The sequence below is a fragment of the Triplophysa dalaica genome, chromosome 10 (assembly GCF_015846415.1).
Source record: "Triplophysa dalaica isolate WHDGS20190420 chromosome 10, ASM1584641v1, whole genome shotgun sequence".
Lineage (NCBI taxonomy): Eukaryota > Metazoa > Chordata > Actinopteri > Cypriniformes > Nemacheilidae > Triplophysa > Triplophysa dalaica.
Window position 1 is genome coordinate 19,925,321 of NC_079551.1, and position 20,808 is coordinate 19,946,128.

The window sequence follows — 20,808 nt, forward strand, 5'->3', positions numbered from 1 at the left end:
ACTTTGTTATTCATTCACCTACAGCTTCACAACTTGGCAGACTGCTTACATTCACACAACATTACACACTGCATGACATTTAATTAACATGATAACACTCTTTATGCTTCACACAAATCTGCCTTCCAAACACTTACAAGGTTAACAGGTTTCTTTATATTTCTCCTAAAAAATGTATACTATGTACACAACAATATTGGTTATCATTACCTTTACATGTAGTTTCCCACATGTAAACAAAAGTTACATTATTGATTTTATTGTACTGCATTAATGTCTGATTATGTATGGAGAATAAAAACTTGGTAAGCCATTATAAAAACTCGAAGCTTTTTACGAAGCATGCAATGGTAGTGACATTCGGTTACTGTAATGAGATTTTTAAGGCCTTTTTTTATAAAAACGAAGATGGATAGGGATGTATGTACCGACCGGAACACAGAACTTACAGAGTGTGCTTGTAGCCGCTATGAAGACTGGTTTTGTGATCCAGGGTCACATATATACATATATATACAGTGTATACAGTATATGCGCTTTGTAAGGACATTGTATCAAGAGCCTACTTGAAAGGTAACAGGTCTTGAAACCAACAATGCTTTCCTGGTCAACTTCATCAAAATTACTATTCTGGTCCACCAAACAGATCAACACCAAACCATCTTGAACTGGTTTGGTAGACTATGCTAGACTTCTGTTATGGTACACTTTCAGTTTCCAATAAAATGCTTAGTTGTTGATATATTACATTATGTTATCCAGGAGATGGGAATCTGTCTTAAGATGTGCTGCACTGCATGTGTTTGATTCTCAGAGACAGTCGCCATGAGACAGGCAGTGAATTATTGGTAACTGTATGATTGAGTGACAATCATTGATGCCGCCATCAGTAGGAGACGGCCATTATTCACCACAGTATGGACAAATGTGGCTTTTGTACATTTTCACACAGGAATTTCCGGACCCCCGGCTGATTTCCCCATTCACTCACAATGGAAAGAAATATTGACGGATACATCATTCTACACACATGCCACTCGTGTGTGGGTGTCTAGGCAGACGTTCTTGCCTGAGTTCCCTTGCTCTATCAAGAACGTTTCAAACTTCAATCCTGAATAGTTACGTGATGAAGGGCGCTGGAGACTGCACACACAGTCAGTACAGCGTGTCGGTGGTAAACTCACCGATCCGTCCCCCGTATGTCTTCCTTAGGGTCGACACGGGAGGCAGTGTCATCTATCATACACCAACTCAGAAGGAAAGCCTAGTGGTTTGAGACGTGTTTAGATGATGGCCAGTGGATGATCCACCTTTTTAAAGAACAGGTTGTCTTGTACACAATCATTCTGTCAATCTGAAGAACGCAAAAGGCTGCTACATTATATATTATAGTGTTGTTTTTGGACATGTACCATGGTAATGCCATAGTACTTTTTGAAGCACCCTAGAGGACAGAATGAGTACTGCAGTAGTTTTATTACAAAAGGGATATTGTTGAGAGATGTGTAATTTCAGTTTATACCATCACTTTTTACTCTGGTACAAAACCAGTACTTTGTATCGGCTGTAGATTTATAGTGTCTTTACAGTGTGAAATTGAGTCTCTGAATTATAATACTGAGGTTATTACAAAAAGGCAGATTGTGTGCATACTATTTTGTTTATACTACTTTATAAAGAAAGTTTTGACAGAAAACAAGTGCATGCCATCTGGAAATATTTCACTGTCAAATATACGATTCCAATATTAAAGTTTTGCTGTCAAGCTAAGTTTGTCTTGATGACGATAACGCTGTTGTCAAGAGTTAAATCAAAGCTAATGTGTTTATGCCTAAATTGAATTTTTTACTTTTCTTTTAGAGGTTCTTATGGATGTGTATTTGCATAAAAAAGGCATCTTGAGAAGTTTTATAGCTTCAGCGATGAAGTCTCCAGATCAGGATTTGCATTTAAAGCCACAGGCTAGTTTTCTGTACCAACATGCGATAGATTCAATTTTTTGGTTGTGTATAATTTGATTTTACTCTATAATTTACTCAGAAAGCCAGAATGTATTGTATTTTGGAGTGAAATGTAATTCTGAAGTACTCGTTGGGCTTTTTAATATGAAAGCCAGTGAATTATAGGTTTATGCTGCATTATTGCATTTTATTTGCTTAGATGTGGTTGTTCTTTGTTGGGATTGTGTAATGCAATGTATTTCTAGATTTTGTGTATTTCCTATCAAAATAGACAAAATGTACAGTTTTCGGTTTGTAATCCACCAATTTAAAACCATCGGTTAAAACAAACAAGTGGTTGAAATGGTATTTTGTTCTATGGGTTAATTAACCAACATACAGAACAATAAGCATTTTTAGGAGGATATACATGAAGAAAAGAAACAAATGAAAGTGTTGAAAATGGTTTTTGAGGGTCCATCATTCTACAGTTATGCAGGCACTTTGGAAACAGATGAAATTTAACATTGTTACAAGTCTTACTAGAAAATGACTTATTGCAAACATTACAGTGCATAAAAATGGTTGAATCTAAAAGTTAATCTAAAGTAGTGAATGAGTGAAATAAATTTGCCTTCTCTCTTTCTTTTTCTTTTAACAGAAACACAAAGTCGACCTCTTTTACAAGCTCCGTCACGTTATGAATGAGCTGATTGATCTGAGGCGACAACTGCTTTCAGGTCACCTGACCCAAGATCAGGTCCGCGAAGTCAAGCGTCACATCACCGTACGACTGGACTGGGGCAATGAGTGAGTCACCAACGTTTTATATGTCCTGAATAATGTTGACCTGAAATAAAATATCTTATGAAAATCTCAATTGAAAACCTTGAAGATATTCATTTATTCTCCCTCATGTCAAAAACCTGTTTATGACTCTTTTTCTGTTGAACACAAAAGAAGGTATTTCGAGAAATGTCTCAGTGGTTTTGTGTCCATATAATGGAAGGCAATGGGGGTCAATGTTGTTCGGTTACAACATCCTTCAAAATATCATCTTTTGTGTTCTGCAGTAGAAAGAAAGTCTTACAAGTTTGGAATGACAACAGGGTGAGTGAATGATGACAGAATTTTATCTGAAGGTAATCAGTCACATGATATGTACAGCTCATGTGATTGGCTCTGAGAACTGAACGCCATTGAGATGAATGCTGATGCTTAGGAGAGCTTTCTTCAATTATTCAGGACCTTCTTAATTTTACACATGGCATGTTGCCGCACTCTTATACAGACAAGATATGTCAGTCCTTCTTCCTATTGAACGAGTCATTGAACACTTGACCGTTTACTTAAATGCGTTTAACGTCCAGGTCCATTGCACTTCACTCAATTGAGGGTTGTTTAAATAAGCACTTGTGCGTCGTGGAGATCTGCCAGACTTCAAAACATGCTAGAGGCCGAGGCCTCCTGAGTACAGAGTCATCCGAGCTGAAATGCTAGAGATAGATGGTCGCAGCCTACCGGAGCCTCAGAAAGACTTGGCCCGGCTCGGCAGCGAAAATGAGGGAAACAAAACATGCAGTATGTCATTTACTGGGTGGATAATGTGAATTACAGTGAGAAATGTAGATGGTAGAACATTTAGAGGAAGGTTGTTTTATTGGGAGTAAGGAGACTTTTTACGCAGGATAAAAACGCAAGATACCACCCCCATTTTTTACCTACACAGTTTAAAAAGCATTTTCGCAGCTCCCTGAGTTTGCTTCAGTGTTTGCTGTTGTTTCATCATCATTTCATCTTTTTGGGAGGTTTTTAAAGTTTTTTTCGGCAAACAGGAAAGAGATGCTAGGAAAACTGCCGATCCAACTTATAATCTATATTCTATCAATTAATAAATCAAGGCTGTCAAATGATTATTTGTGACTAATTCTATGCAAAATAAAAGTTTTTTAGTTTAATATGTATAATACGTATGTATACTGTATATAAATATGCACAAATGCATGTATAATTTTAAGATTTTTTTTTTTATATATATTACATATTCATATTGATGTATAAAATAAATTGTATATAAATTTAAAAATGTACATATTTCATAAATAAACACATGTATGTGTTTTAATTTATACATACATACATTGTATACAATTATTTTACACAGCACGCACACATATATTATGTACACAAAAACTTTTATTTTGCATAAGATTTGTCGCTAATCGCTAGACAACCCTAAATTATATAGAGGGCATGCAATGACTTCACTTTCCCAAGTGAACACGCCGGGACACGCCCCCTTACACGTTTCCTTGAGTGGTATGCTTTCAATAAGAGAAACAAAGAAACCGCTACTAAATCACACAATTATTTGCTGAGCATTAAAGAGCAGTTGGACTCGACGGTGATCTTTATGATTACAAAGGAACCCGGTGTCCTTGGACACTGATATGTTGCGCGGAATTCTGTTTCCTGATATTGTATACAGCCATTTTGCTGATTGTTTTGCCACTCAATGGAGCGTGTGTTTGCTTGTTTACTTGGAAAAGTGACATCACATGCATACCCTCAGTATATAGACAGTATTTATTTAGCACAATTATATAAAATTAAATCAAAATAACAATGTTAACACGACACTATTTTAAATGGCATTAAATGCTTTATCTATTATCTATATGCTGTATATCGCAGTTAATTCTTATTTTTTAATTATTTATTACTTTTTAAATTAACAGTACAATGTCATAGGTTGTTGGATCATTTGTTTGGTTAGTTACTAGCCCATTTTCAAATCCATCAGGAAATAAAAACTTAATAAAATCAATATAAATCGATAATAAATAAAATGCAGCTATTTTGTATATACATTATATAAATTAATATTAAATAATTAACAATTAATAGTGAAATTCCATACAATTTTTATATTTTCCAAGTACAAGATGTTTTAAATGTTGTTAGTTATACTGTAAAAATATCATCAACCGTCTACAGTTCTCACTAATCAGACCTCCAAGACAAAGGTCACAGGGTTCGCGTCTCATAGAAGTGATTAAATAGGCGAGTAATCCAAACCAACATTGCCTAAGAGATGAGATGTGTATCGCTCTCTCGTCCAAGGTCACCTGAAGATTCACTTGTGTGATGAGGCACTTTGTGGCCGTGAGCTTTCAGCAGTAGATCACTGCCAGGTCTCCAGATCAGCAATCCAGAGATAATTGAGTAAATGGGATGAGATGGATGTGAGACAGCAGCACTTACCGACGATTTCTATATATACGGAAAGGATGAGTTGAAAAGCATCTCCAGTGTTGCTCAAACAATCTAATAATGTCTTTCATTAGACCTCGCTCTGTACGGTATATAAACTTACTCCTGAGGTGATCTTCTATCTATTGCATGGGACATCAAATACTGCCCAAGCAACCGCTCAGAACACCCTAGCAACCGTATAGAACCGCTATTTAATAAATAATATGATTACTGTATTGAAATTTGTCCTGTCTAGTGTAGAATAGAGTGATTTTATTGAGTCTCATTTAAAATACATATTAAATATTTGACATCTTGATGTTTGCAAATCAGAGGCATTCCCATTTTACTCGGCTGCATGCAACAATTGTGAGGTACATCAAGCTTGTCATTACTAAAGCGATTTAATTGTCACATAATGTGTTTATTAGTGTTTGTATAAACAAAGCCGTCCGCAAATAGATTTATTTATGGTCTGATACAAGCCAGTGATTCAGAATGTCTCTCTTTGAGCTCATTTGCATTGAAAGATTTAGGAAACATGCAGATTTTCTTCATTTACAAGTATAAGCGCCCCCCCGGATAGGGCGGAATATTGGCTTAGAGCACAACTGTATATATATATACAGTATATATAAATTAATGTGTATATATATATATATATAATAGTGTATTTTATTCACGTAGCTCAATTGGTTGAGTATTGTTTAAGCGACGCAAAGGTCATGGGTTCGAATCCCAGGGAACAATCAAATTTATAAAATGCATATCTTGAATGGGTATAAAAGTAATGTGTCCTTTTACTTTTCAACGTTTGACTCATTTACCTGGTGAATGATAAAACGGGTTTAAAAATAAAGAGACTTCCAACAAAGCTGGCAACGAACAGAAGACATAAAGCAAATGTACAAATCGAATAACACAAATAATAAAATTGCGTTGTAACAGCAAACTTATTAAATCTTATGATTCCAATAACAGCCTCATTGATGTGTTTTGCTGCTGACCTAGCCAGTTTAAATCTAGTATTAAACCTCATGGTGTTGATGCGGTTTACCTATCTCTGTAAGACTGGAAGAAGCAATGTTAACGTTGTGTAAACATGCTGTATGACGTGCCATTACTGCAAGCTTTAATCGACGGGTTGGGAGAGCGACACCAGTTTCTAAATGTCTTTGCTACGAAAGCTGAGAGTTCTAGCATCTCTCTCGGTCTTAACCATAGGATCCTTTCGATATGAACAGGATATGTGTGGATAAACCAAAAATAACTTTCGGAAACTATTATGAAAAATTGGCTTTGAAATCCTCAGCCATTCTTAGTTTGAGGACATCACGACTCAGTATTTAGCAGTAATGGATCAAATAGTCCCTCATGACAGTGGTTACGACATGATTACATTTTCACTAACACTATGATTATCTGCATACTTGCTAAGTATTTGGGGCTTGTAAGCTATTTTAAACTCTTTCTTTTGTGTGCTTAACAGACACTTAGCCTTGGATTTAGTGCCCAGAAAGGAGTTTGAAATGGTTGACGCAGACCAGATAAGTGTTTCAGACCTCTACAAAATGGTAAGCACTCCTGTACTACATTTTGACACATAACAGCAAACATACAAATCCATGTGTGTGTTTTAATCTGTAGCAGTTTTAAAAGCATTTGTTTATTGCAACATGTTTCTGAAACATGGCATGCCAGATGTTCGTAGAACAACATTCAGAGGATGTTTTTGTAATATTTGGGTTTTTAAATCATGTGAATTTATTTTTTACAGATGGTTGTAAACAAATAATATGCTAAATATAGAACAAAATGTCTTGTGCATTACACTTAACAATTCTGGTTACCTAATGGGGTAATAAAGTATTAAAGCTGCAAAAATGCAGGTTTCTTTGCATAGCTTATGTAGGTTAGAGTCGACATCATACTTACATTTCCTGCGAAATCATAACCAATGTAAGAAATACACTTTTTAATGACAGACTGTAGGGCTGTGAAATGGTTAATCGTGATTAATCGTATCCAAAATAAAAGTTTGTGTTTACAAAATATATGTCTCTGTACTGTGCACATAAACATACATGCATATATTTAAATAACATGAAAAATATGAAATGACTAAAAGTTTATAAATTATTTAAATGATTGGTTAATATAAATAAATACATGTAAATATTTCCTAATTAGGTATATATATAAATGTATGTGTATGTTTTTGTGTTTATGAATACAAAATGAACAAGCACGGAACACAGACATATATTATGTCACCACACAAACTTTTATTATGGATGCAATTTATCACGAGGTTTGAGAGCCCTACCAAAATATTTTGCAGATTATATCTTTATTGTTTTCTAATATTTTTAATGACTAGTCAACATTACAAAATTAGGTTTTTTGTTTCTATATACACTGAAAAAACAACTAGTATGATTTACTTTTTTATATTTTGACAACGATATTAGGGCTTGTTAATCGACATAACACCATGTTGAATGTTGCGCCCAAGATGGCGGCGCCCCCGCAACATGCAACATACGGCGTGACGTCAGCTTCACATTCTATATATGCATGATTTTTTTGCACACAATTTTAGCTTTTTGGGGGGCAAGTAACTTTAAGAAAAAAAACTTTCCTACTAGTTCAAACTAGTTTTCAGTGTATGCCACATTTGTTATCAGTCTGAATAATAGAAAAGATAAAACCTAATCATAATAAAACGTGAAATATTGAAATTTTATTAACGAATGATTATTGACATGTTGTGTCTCTTTTTGGTGTTTGTCTTACTTGGATTTCTGCAGCTTGTGTAAAACGGTCTATTAATATACATGAGTCATCCATGTAGATGAGAGCAGGAATTCATTTAATGTCTAATGGTTTTCTCTAATCGTTTTTGCATATGTGCATAATGTCGGCTTTACTCGCAGATGTAACCTCTCTCCCACCTGTAGAATAAGCTGAACAATTAGAAAACAGAAATGTTTTTTTTAAACGCTCCATTGAAGGCCGTTTACCCATGAAGGCTTATTGGTATGAATCATTTACATATTCAGCTTTGTGGAAAAAACTATTTATGCAGCTAAGATGAGATGTATTCTTAAAGTCAAAGTCTATTTTTACCTTTAGTTTATATCTCAGAATTTCAAAATATACTTTATTTCCCATCCTTTATTGTTTTATTGTAAGTTGATTTAATATTATCAGGTTTTAACGCTTGTATTTGTTTTTATTCCGAGTCTTTTTCAAATGCATCTTATAGAGAAATCTGCTAACATGGATATTCGCTCAATCTTTTTTCGTTACTTGTGTCTATACTGCCGTGTGCGTGTCTGCTTTGTGTGGGATCTCAAGCCCACTCTACAATATGACACAGAAGGCTAAATTTACTTCTTTAACGTGTATTCTGCATTCGAAGAGTTGAATTCGCAGACAGAATTCTGGCTAAAGAAAGTCTCGCTGAAGCATTCCTACATTCAAAGACACGAATGTTGTGTAAGAAGAAACGCATATATGTTCGTTTAATGTAACTTGATGTATTTGAAGAACATAATTCACAAGTTTTCTCTTTCATTTTTGGATCAAAATGAATAAATAATAAACTGCTTGTTTTTGAAAGTTTAGGTAAAAGATTGTCGAGATAGTTCTGTTTTATCCGTATTTATGTATTATCCCTGAAATTACTTTTATTAAATTAAATTAAATTAGTTTTAACCATTGATACCAAACACTGTAGATAAAAAATACATTTTAAGTAAAATACAGGATTTTTTTAAGTAGTATGTTTCGTTTTAATTTTATTACTGGGTTTTCTGGAATTGGCACAGAGTGTTCTATGGTGTCCCACGGAGTTTTGGCACTTTGTTTGGCACACCTGGAGATCAGCTTGTACCTGTTGAACTCAAGGTGAATTGACTTCTGTCACCTCCTGATTTTAGAAAGTTTCAATAGTGGAGAAAATAAAAGAGAAGCACAGAGCTATCGACAGAAAGGCGAGCTATTGACTAAGAGGTTTAGCTAACTTTTTTGATAAATTCAAAGAAAGAAAGAAAAGCACGTCGTCTTGTGTAGATACAAATCTCGATTTGAGTTTTAAGTGCCAAATGCTGAGGTCAGAGAGATTTGTACAGCCTGATATGTGGGAGGTGGAGGAGCTTCACACAAAAACCAAAAATAAAGCAAGAGAAGAAATAAAGAAAGCTTCTGAAAGAAAATAGATTTAAGAAGACTTTTGCTTCCCCTCAGGCGACCAAGAGCATCGAAGCTGCCGAGACTCGAGACCTTTCGTTTTCTTCGAAATTGTTGCTGAATTGTCTTCAGGGAACCAAAATATAGATTCAATTTAATCTCTAAACAGACCTGTTTGTTTCCAGTTGACTCAATAATAATTTCAGTATTTCATCATTAAATGAATATGGTCATTTTGTCATTTTCATACATAATTGTCAAACCCAGGAGAGCGAATTAAATATTATATGGGCTCTTATACTTACATTTCTTCAACCCTGTTACAAATAAGGCAACCTTGTTTTTGTCACTTTTAAAAATGATTAAAAACCATCCTCTGAAAGTATTATTGAAATTAAATAGAAGCTCTTGTTTGAAGGAGCAGTGCAAGAAAAAATGCAACGTCAAGTGTTTGTGTAATCTAATGCTATGAGCGAAATGCAGACCTAATGAGTTTTTGCCATCATTGTGCCCTTGAGGAAAACACTAAACCCCAGTGCATACCTAGACAACATTTTAAGGCATCTCACTGTAACTACATAATTAGGATCCCTTTATAGACACCTCATTTTGGTTCAATTCAAATTAAAGGCAGTATTGCACGTGGAGGGGATGTATGTTATGATTTTAAAGGTAACACGCTCTTCACTATCACGTTGACTCAATTGTAAGTCAAGCATCTTTTAAACAAGAAATATGTGAAATCTCCACGCAATCACGTTATACATAGTTGTCTAAGTAGGCAAAGTTCTATAGTGTCTGTTCAATGACTCTCCAGTCTTTATTTCAGGTCAGAGCAGTATAATTCCTGTAGCTCAGTGGTAAGAGCATTGCGTTGACAGCAAGGTTGTGGGTTCAATCCCAGGGGATTGCAAATACCTGTGTAAAATGTATAGGATAAAGCAATGTAAGTCGTTTTGGATAAAAGCGTCTGCCAAATGCCTAAATGTAAATGTATTTGGTAAACATGACATCAGTACTAAACTCTCACAGAAGAGCGCAGTAACACGGCTGTGAATTCTGTCGAAGATGTTCGCCGAGCCCACGGTGCCGCGAGGCGTTATTTTCCATTAATGAGTCCCGGCAGGCACGCGTTTAGCCTTCCTGATGGTGAGACTGAGAACAGAAGGAAAGATATTTGTTTTTAGACATTTCTCAGTTCGGCCTGAATTCCTCCGCTGTGTTTGCAAATTAAGCTCTAATTCCTTTTTTTCATTGTCTGTTTTTTGAGAACGACAGTTTTTAGTTTTTTTCCTACTAGCATGATGAGAACTGGTGTTTGTTAAAGGAATAACTACTTAGCAACCGTGTCAGTCTGATCACTCAGAACACCCTTGGTACCACAGAGAGGCACCATAGCAACCTTACGGCAACACTTTAATGACTGCTTAGCACAGTCTAGCAACAGTGTCATCCCATCCACCCAGATCACCCTGACTACCACTGAGAATCTACCCAGAACACACTACACAAATTCATACAACCACTAGGAAAAACCTGGCAACCACACAGTCACGTCATCTCCCGAGAAAACCCTAGGGTTGTGTGAAAGCTCAGCACAGGGAATCTTCATCTAGTGTTGATCTGTACTATAGCGTGTTTTGTACGACCCCCCACCTCTGTTGCATTTATCAATGGGGCGTGTGTTAAAACGCTGAGTAATTTATTGTAATGGCAGTGAAAAACACTGGAGAGAGACATGCAGACACAGACAGGCTCCAGGGTAAATTGTGCGCTTGTGTGTTTTACCGTGTGATTATGAAAATGCATTTTCAGCTTAGTTTTGTGCTGACAGCGCCTGAATAATCAAAATCGTACATCTCCTGAGATAAGGCTGTGAGGGATCTGTACAGTGTCATGTAGAAGCACTGAAAGCCTTGAGCAAATCTTCTATTTACTGAATTACAGATCCTGGACTGAAAATTCTGCGCGACTTTAATTTCAAAGCCTGCAACTCAGAATGAATAAATGTAACGTGACATGGCTTTACGTTTGAATGTTCTTACAAATAACACGTTTCAGTGCTGAGCCGCATGAAGATGTAAGGCATTGTTCTTCAAACCACACAGATAGTGAGGTTTTGTGGATTTACATCTGCGAGACTGTCGCTGGCTTTTAAAATTCTTCTCATCTCTAAGATCCCTTGTTGATTATATATTTTTAAAAACATCATGCATTTAAAATGAAGTTTTGTGGCTTGAAGTCCATGTTTGTTACATTTGAGTTCATATGTATGTGTATATGACGCCGCTCCATTTTGAGAAAGTTTGGGGTACTTAAAGGATTAGTTCAAAAAATGTATTTCTGTCATTATTAACTCACCCTTGTCTGGTTCAAAACCTGTATAAGACTATTTTTCCAATTAAACACAAAAAAAGATATTTCGAGAAATGTTTTTATTTAATTCAATGGATGTCAATGGGGGTCAATGTTGTTTGGTCACCAACATTCTGCAAAATATCTTATTTTGTGTTCTGCAGAAGAAATTTGGGTGAACAATTTTAATGTGTGTGTAGGATTGTAAATGACATAATCTAATAAAAACAATTCAAATCTTTTGATTTAAAGTTACTTGATACCACCTGCATTTAACATGTACGTGTTGCATGCATTTAACCTCTCTTTCTTCTTTCTTTCTTTCTTTCTTCTTCTTTCTTTCTTTCTTTCTATCTCCAGCACCTATCCAGCCGACACAGCGTCCAGCAAAGCACATCCCAGGTATATCTGTCATTTTTAGCAGCATTTTAGTTGTCAGAAGTATTTAGAGCCTTTAACATGTTAACACATGCAGATCTACGTGTAGGTCACGCTTCACCATAGGCTGAAATGTGACAAGAAATGTTGAGTTCGTCTGAACACCTTGTTCACTTTGTGTTAGTCATCATGATAAAAGACCTTTAACCTTTACGCTTGTGTGAACATACTTCTGTAGCAGTGTGCTTAAAGTGTAGTCTTGAATATAGGTCAATAAAAAAGGCAATAAGAATCTAGGGATGCATTATTGAATATAAGCGTGTTATACCTCAGCTCCTTATTTAATGTTGATTTTATGTTGTATTATGTTATGTTGACATTTTTTTAGCGTGATGAGGATGTTGTGTAGACGTATATTAGCGTTCTTATGAATGAATGAATGAGGCATTTATATAGAAGTTTATTGTGTATTGCTGTACACCCAAAGCGCTTTAAAATCATACGAGGGGGGTCTCTCCTCACCCACAACCAATGTGCAGCATCCACTTGGATAATGCGACGGCAGCCAAAGTACAACGGCGCCAGTAGGCTCACCACCCACCTGCTATCGGTGAAGAGGAGAGAGAGGGATAGAGCCAATTTAGAGGGTGGGGAATATTAGAAGGCCATGATTGACAAGGGCCATTGAAGGGGAATCTGCCCAGGAAACAGAGGTTATACCCCTACTCAATGGTATTTTTAATGACCATAGGGAGTCAGGACCTTGGTTTGACGTATAATGTTGTGTTGATGTTATGTTGACGTTATATTAGAGTTCTTATGATGTTGATCTTATATTGACATTATATTAGCATTCTGATAATGTTGTGTTGTGTTGATGTTATGTTGATGTTATATTAGAGTTCTTATGATGTTGATCGTATATTAGCATTCTGATGATGTTGTGTTGATGTTATGTTGACGTTATATTAGCATTCTGAGGATGTTGTGTTGATGTTATTTTGACGTTATATTAGCGTTCTGATGATGTTGATGTTATGTTAACGTTATATTAGAGTTCTTATGATGTTGATGTTATGTTGACATTATAATAGCGTTTTTATGATGTGTTGTGTTGATGTTATGTTATATTGACGTTATATTAGCATTCTGAGGATGTTTTGTTGAAGTTATGTTGACCTTATATTAGCATTTTTATCATGTTGTGTTGATGTTATGTTGACGTTATATTAGCGTTTTTATGATGTTGTGTTGATGTTATGTTGAGATTATATTAGCGTTTTTATGATGTTGTGTTGATGTTATGTTGACGTTATATTAGAGTTCTTATGATGTTGTGTTGATGTTATGTTGACGTATATTAGAGTTCTTATGATGTTGTGTTGATGTTTTCAGGATGGAGGACGACAGAGACACGGTGAATCGTGTCGGATGCCTGTGCCGCACCATCTTTTCGTCAACCTGAAGAGCTTCACATACAACACCATCGGCGAGGACACCGATATCTTTTTCTCTCTTTATGACCTGAGAGAAGGCAAACAAATCAGGTCAAGATACTTTTATCAGTTATTATTCTGTAAAAACATGAATGCACTGTATTTATGAAAACAGTACAGCTGATCTTATCCAATAAGCAAACTCAGATTATCTTTAAAACATGAAAGTCTTCGAAAGGAGAGCTTGCACAAATACTGCCTTTGAACAGAGGCCAAGTTTTGTATTGTTTTTCCCGAAATGGCATCCAGCTTTGACAAATCGTTGTAGAGGATAAAATATTTATTCATTTTGTTTGGTTGAGGGGAATCTGAGATCTGACAATATAGAGTGTTGATGTTACATTTAGTTGCAGAAATACGATATAGATTGATAGACTCAATTCAGAATTCCAGCAGTTCAGGCATCGGTTATAAACTATCTTGAAGAATGTCCATTTTCATCGCTTCCAATTAAACTTAAAATGGAGGAGATCCTTTATTACAAAGCCAGCTTGTTTTGTTTTTCCTTCGTAGTTCAATGCGTTAATCTTAAGAGAAATGAGGCCACTGCCAGATTTCTCCTTTGGGAGTGTTTAAAAAGTAATTCATACACCTCATTAATTAAATTAGAGAAGCCTTTGTAAGCCACTGTGAATTGGAGATGATGACTTTAATCTTTCTGTTCGATACGATTAGTCCCTTTATGGAATGTTGTAAAAAAGAAACAACTGAGAACAGCCCCTTAACTTAAAAGAGCAGTGTCATCTGTTCACCATTTTACTGTATTTTACCATAATAGAGTTTTGCCTTAGTTTGTACTTAATTTTTTTATACAAGCGGTCAGTTAATGGTGGGTATATTTAGAGATGGAACTTTTTTTGCAAAACGCATTTCTGCATCGGTTTTTAAGTTTAACGATATATTTCAATACAGTTACTATCGGGCTTAAAATCTGCCTACTGTAAACAATGCTCCCTTAATTGTGTATTGTGCATATGGCCTTTACACAACCTTCTAACTTGTCAAGTTTGGAAATATGACTTATTACATGTCCATATAATTGACCACAGTTATCCAAATGTCCTTGATCTGAAAAACTTTATAAACCTCGTAAAACGTTGTTGTTAGGACTGATTTCAATAAAGCATATTGAGCTGTTGCTATAGTAACCGTTTCGAGCAAACAAGACTTCTGTTCAGCATCACATGAAAATACATCCTGACTCAATTTAACTTGTCAGAAATGTACGACACGCTGTTAAAACCTTCTTTAAATATGACGCAGACTTAAATCAATGTTGAGTTCATTTGGGGGAAATTTTAAATTGGGTGTCCAGACCCTCACAAATCCCTCTTGTACCTTCTTCCCTGCTTACTCATTTTTAATACTTATGGCAGCAATGTTAGCTGCTCAACTGAAAAAAAAATTGGTCACAGTGCTATGGGGTAGGTTATTTTAATTTTCAACATTGAGACAGAATGCTTTCTCTTTATAAATCCTTCCTAAATGTCTCATTCCATAACATCAACACAACATCATCATGGAGATCTTTCATGGCACGTCTAGAAAGAATCCCTGTGCTTTACTTTGCTTTTGCTTGTTTAACATTCTTTAACATGTAAGACATACGTAGCTAAAAAAACCAACAAATGGTTTCAGAGCTTTTAAGGATCAATTTAAAGGGATAGTTCACCCAAAAATTCTCACATTAACTCGCCCCGCCGTTGTTCGGTTACCAACATTCTTCAAAATATCTTCTTTTGTGTTCTGCAGAAGATTTGAAATGACAAGTGAGTGAGTAAATGATGACAAAACGTTTTGATTGATGAAATTTTAGGCATTCAACATCAACATGTGTTATTGTTAGTGATACATCAGTGTGTACATTATTGTAAAGATTAAAAAATCTTTTAATTTTCATCCAAATAAACTCCTCCCCTGCAGGCAACACCCACTTTTCACGTTTCAACCATTTAATGATACTGTACATACAGTCAATGACCCCCCAAATTTTTCTTTTAAGTTCCTATTTAATGCAACAAATTAAGTGAAATACACTGATTTGTATCCAGCTTGGTGAATTCTTCTTTACATTAAGACATGTCATTCAAGACCATTTAAAGATTTTCACCTGATGTTTAATTCCTATCTGTCCTTTTATTATATGGACAAACTGCATCATGATTGCAAACCTGGAAAAATACACCAAAGTGCCTGGTGTTACATAAATTGCACCAGCCGAAGAAAGCCGGCCAAGATGATTATTCACAAAGCACCCACAGAGCTCTCTTTCTCTCTCTCTCTCTCACTCTCTCTCTCTCTCCACCCACTCCTAACTGCTTCGGCTTTGACAGGCTGATAATGGTGCTTCTGCCTCCCTCTCAAAAGCTGTCTGACCCTGGAGTGGGCCACAGGTTTCATCCAAATTTATAGATATCCTGGTCAACTCTGAAAGGGGAGACATACCGTGTGCAACCATTTGGTTTGTTACAGAGACGCACGTTGCAGCAAACTTTCAAAATGGTTGAAGTTTCTCAGTAGCGCAACCCAATTATTATACAGAAGGAAAAATAAAGATAACTTGAAAGGAAGTTGACTTCAAAAAGCACGGAAGTCCATTAGAAAATACTCGAGTGTTAAAGTAAACCTCTTTACTTTTGATTCCGACTTTTGAAGTGAATCATACGCATATTGCATTTGCTGTCATGTTATTTTTTTGTGTTCCTGGACGTTTGATATAGATACGAGTTTGAGCCAGATCAAGGAAGTTTGATAAACGTCTAAAGTTACGATTGCAGACTTTTGATGTACAGTGAAAACTGTGAAAACTATGTTTATTTTTCAGAATAAAATGCAGAGATCAATTATGTAAGAAACACCAGAGGCCTTTGCGTGAATTTTATTCTTAGAGTGTGCATACCACAGTCAAGTGTCCGTATGTAATCATTTATAAATCTCGATATGTGCGTGTCACTGCCCATATTGTGCCATGGAATAAGTTTACATCAGACCCCTAAATTCTGTTATTGTTTTCATGTGGCTTAAAAAAAGGATACGTAGCATATCTGCCCCCAAACGGTCTGTTTCTCAACATCTCACAATTTCTTTTTGTGAAGTTTCTCACCTGTTTCTGTTTGAATGTCTGCCACTTATTTCCACAAATCACACCCGCCCGCATCATGACGCACATATTTAAGCTTGCTCGCATGCAACAAGAACAAATCCAGTTGAAGTGATGGGATTAATGTTATGCTTGTTGTTCCATCTACAGTGGCCCTGTTTTCACTCCCAGCAGGCCGAACATATCTCCATCAGATCTGTTTCTCACTTTCTCTGAGCACAGCTGGCCAGTTCTCATAACAGTTGTATGAAATACTCATAATTGAATTATCATCCTTGCGATTTATTATTGAATGGTTTTATATGACTCTTCAGTCAACATGAAAATAACATAACAAAGTCATGAAAACAATAACAGTAACTGCAGGATTCTAGTCATGCTGCAGTGCATGATGGGAGCTTTTCCAGAACGAACTTTTAATCCAAATATGTTTACCAATATCAACTTTAAAAATAATATATTTATGTAAACATAACCGTTTGTGTTAGCTCTGTAACAATACACGACACTGGGTTCACGATTACGATTGCATTACTCTGTTTTGAACAAAGTGTAAATTTGAAACTGGAATTCAGAATATTATTAAAACAATAAAAAAATTAATAACATTTTAAAATGACATACGTCGATATACTGTGTTGTTACACCAATAATTTGAGGTTAATCAAATATCAAAAACATTTACAATGCGACCGACGCGAAACGAAACACTGTATGTTGTAATGGGTTTGTTGCATCACACTGCGCCGCATCCAGTGTGGACAAATTTACAATTATAATGGGTATCAAACTTCTTTTGTGGTGTCGTGTCCGGTGTAGACACAGTGTTAGTTTTAGTTTATGATAAGATCCGTCTTTATCGACGTCTTTTACAGCCATTACGTGTATTGTATGTGCATTATCTCATCTCTAGTTGTCATGTTCTTTATATAACTGTTTAAAATCCTGCGTTTCTCTAATCAAAAGTGTATAATAAAGCTTTTTACAGCCCTTCAATATTTGCACTTGATAATTGTATTACAAGCTCTCCAGTAGTTCATTTCCTGTACTGAAACCCTTGTCCTTCCCAAACTCAAATCCAACGTCTGAACATGTTTTACAAGGATCATACGTCAGCCTAATATCCTATCATCCTTCACACAGTCCGGACGTTAAGTATGTTATTACCATGTGCTCTATGAGATAACAATCATTACACAATGGGATTTGAACAATCGGCCCTGAGTCGTTTCAGCGCGACAAAGCTGAGTGAATAATAGTGCTGCGTGTGAGAGAAGATTTTAATGAATACTTTCTGCCATCAGAAGACAATACCGTCTCCTTCAAGGAAGTGGGTCGTGCCTTCCAACTATATGATTGGTTGTTCTCAGTAGAGATGTTTTCTCAGCGTGATTTAATATGAACTTATAAAACGTGCAGGATTGTGTAGATACACTCAGGTACATGTGACAACGAAGATTCGCTTCAAGTATCAAGGAAAAAATCGCTTATAAAACCTGAAAGAGTGATCAAGATGAGAAGCAGGGTGTAATGCATCTCATCTCATTATCTCACAAGAGAATAATTGGACATGAAATGTTGATTTGAAATATTCTGTCGATAGTTCCTGTTTTCGTAAGATTTCTTGTCATTTTTGAATATTTGCATGAGAAAAGAGCATAGGGGGACAGGAGTGTTTTTTGTACTGTATTAGTGTTTTTACTTTTACACAGAAAAGTGTAATTCACCATTGTAAAACATATATCCTTTTTCTTCACTATTTTTTATAAATATACTTCCTAATTAATTCCTTTCTTTTACTAAATTTGTAATAAAAATACTAAGGTATGAAGTATAAATAGTCTGAAAGTACTACATTTTTATGTACTTTATGTAATTGTAAGTATGAAAGGTACATTACATTTTTATTTATGTAAATGTAATGTAGTGGAGCTCATGATATATGCTTTATAATGTAGTAAAGTAAAAAAATTCTAAAGATAAAATACTCTGGGATTTTTTTTAAAAATATACTTGTAATGATACTACATTTTTCCACCGATACCGACAGCCGATTATTTAGTGATATATGCCGATATCTGCTGAAAGTTTTTTTTTACTTTTCATTCAGAGCAAAAATTAATTGCAGTTTCTTGTTCTCATTTAATAGACAGAACATATCGGCTCTGATCATTGGCTGATTTTAAACTACATATCAAAAAGTTGCTTTTATTTGCCGATATATCAGTGCATCTCTACTTGAGAGTAGAAGAGACAACAGAGTGATATGTTAAATAGAAATATAAGCAGTGTGTTATCAGTTTTGGAGAAATCAGATCATGTTGCAGCCGACCAATCAGAATCAAGTATTCCGGAGAGCCATGTGATCAAATAATATTGTATACTGAACCTGAATTAACCAATCAGCATCCAGGGCATTCAGTTAATATATATATGCATTTAATTAGTAATTCAAAGACAATTGAAGCTTTGTGTTAGTTAATTTGCAGAAAAAATCTTAATATATATCCACTAAGGTAATACGTTCACATATGAATAAATGAACAATTTAAATAAGTCTTGGCGGTCTATTAACAATTCAAAACAATCTTCAGGTTTTATTGTTGATCAATGAGAACTTTAATAATAAATAATAATAAAGTTCTCTTAATTGTGGATCTGGTTCTGTAATCAAAACGTTATAGAACTCGAGTCCATGTTTCCTAGCTGTGGTGTTCAAGTGAGGGCCTCTGATCTCACACACACAAAATATACTTGTGTTCATTTCAGTTGTGCATGACAGAAATAAATGAAGTCGCCCCAAAAGTCACTCGTCTGTATCTCGGAAAAAACGGTGGACCTAATGTTTTGCAAAGTGCAACGGTGACAGAGAAATATTTTGAAGCCCAGTTTTGTTTTTGACGCAGTGTATTTGATATGCATGAGGACTGGTTCCTGTGGATGGCATATGGCATGTGAAGCATTCTCGGCATAGGGAAGCTGGCTCACAGTTGCGAATTAATATCAAATTAAGATCTCGACAATAACATTTCAGACTTTACTGGCACTTTACTGAGAAAGTCATTGGTGTGCATTTCATTGCGCCAGCATTTATGTAGTTCTAAATATTTGGAAAAAAAAAATGTTGAATTCTTAAAGACACGGTTCACCAGAAAGCACCTACTGTATATTTCCATAAACTGCATGTCTCTCACACAGATCATGTCAAGCACTTCGTCGTAGCTTGGGTCTTGTGCTGTAATCGCCCGTGTGGCGTCCCAGACTCCATTAGGCTGTATTGAAGCAGACAGGAAGTGTGCAGCTCTATTTCCTGTGATCCGATTATGGCCGTTGGACTCATTCATCTTTACATCCACGCTGGAATGCAAGAGAGATGAAGAACATTAGTTGTGCTCAGCGCCGTTCTCCGCCAGTGTCTTCATCGTATGGGGTCTAGAATAATTCACTAGTGTCTTTTTAATTTGTTGTCATTAAGAGCAACAGGGGCCCTGAAGTTACATTTATATTAAAATTTCATCCACTTGGTTTCGGAAGATTTTTAATGAATACGGTGTTGACGACTAATTTTAACTTGGTTAGTGAGGCCATTAGTTACTTGATCTCCACGACCCAAAAGAAAATATAATAGGTCTTTTATAAAGAATAGGGTTGCATTTTTAAGGAGACGCCACTGTTTTACTATTTATCGGTATGAGTTTAGGCAAAATGTTCATTTACGTTTCATTCTGTGAACTACTTACAATATTCCTCCCAAATTTCTAATAAAACTATTGTTTCTTTTTGCATTTATTTGCAGAAAATGAACAGGTCAAACTAACAGAAAAGATGCTCTGTATTTTTCCAGAACTCAAATACTGCATAGAAAACAAGTTCAGATTCACTTTTAAGCAATACAACAGTAATATCTCTACATGTATTTAGGAAACTTACAAAAAAATATGTGACAATCTGGATTTTTACACGTCTTTCACATTGCATTTGGATGACTTTGTATCCGCTGAGCTTTGATTTTGTTGAAATTCAACAGACAATGGCCTGGAATGGTCACAATACATCTATTAATGCTGATTAAATTAAAATTAAACATGGT

General features: G+C 35.5%; 1 protein-coding gene across 11 annotated transcripts in view; it reads left to right on the top strand.

Moving 5' to 3' along the window:
- Positions 1-20,808, top strand: part of dock3 (dedicator of cytokinesis 3) — a 162,016-nt gene that overhangs the window by 95,697 nt on the left and 45,511 nt on the right. For all 11 annotated transcript variants that reach the window (XR_008907726.1, XM_056759059.1, XM_056759064.1 and 8 more), the window contains 4 exons: positions 2,602-2,750; positions 6,685-6,769; positions 12,105-12,146; positions 13,518-13,669. Coding sequence is in view for 10 of the 11 variants with exons in the window: in XM_056759059.1 (XP_056615037.1) it covers positions 2,602-2,750; positions 6,685-6,769; positions 12,105-12,146; positions 13,518-13,669 (428 nt within the window). In the remaining variant the exon portion in view is untranslated. The remainder of the gene's footprint in view (positions 1-2,601; positions 2,751-6,684; positions 6,770-12,104; positions 12,147-13,517; positions 13,670-20,808) is intronic.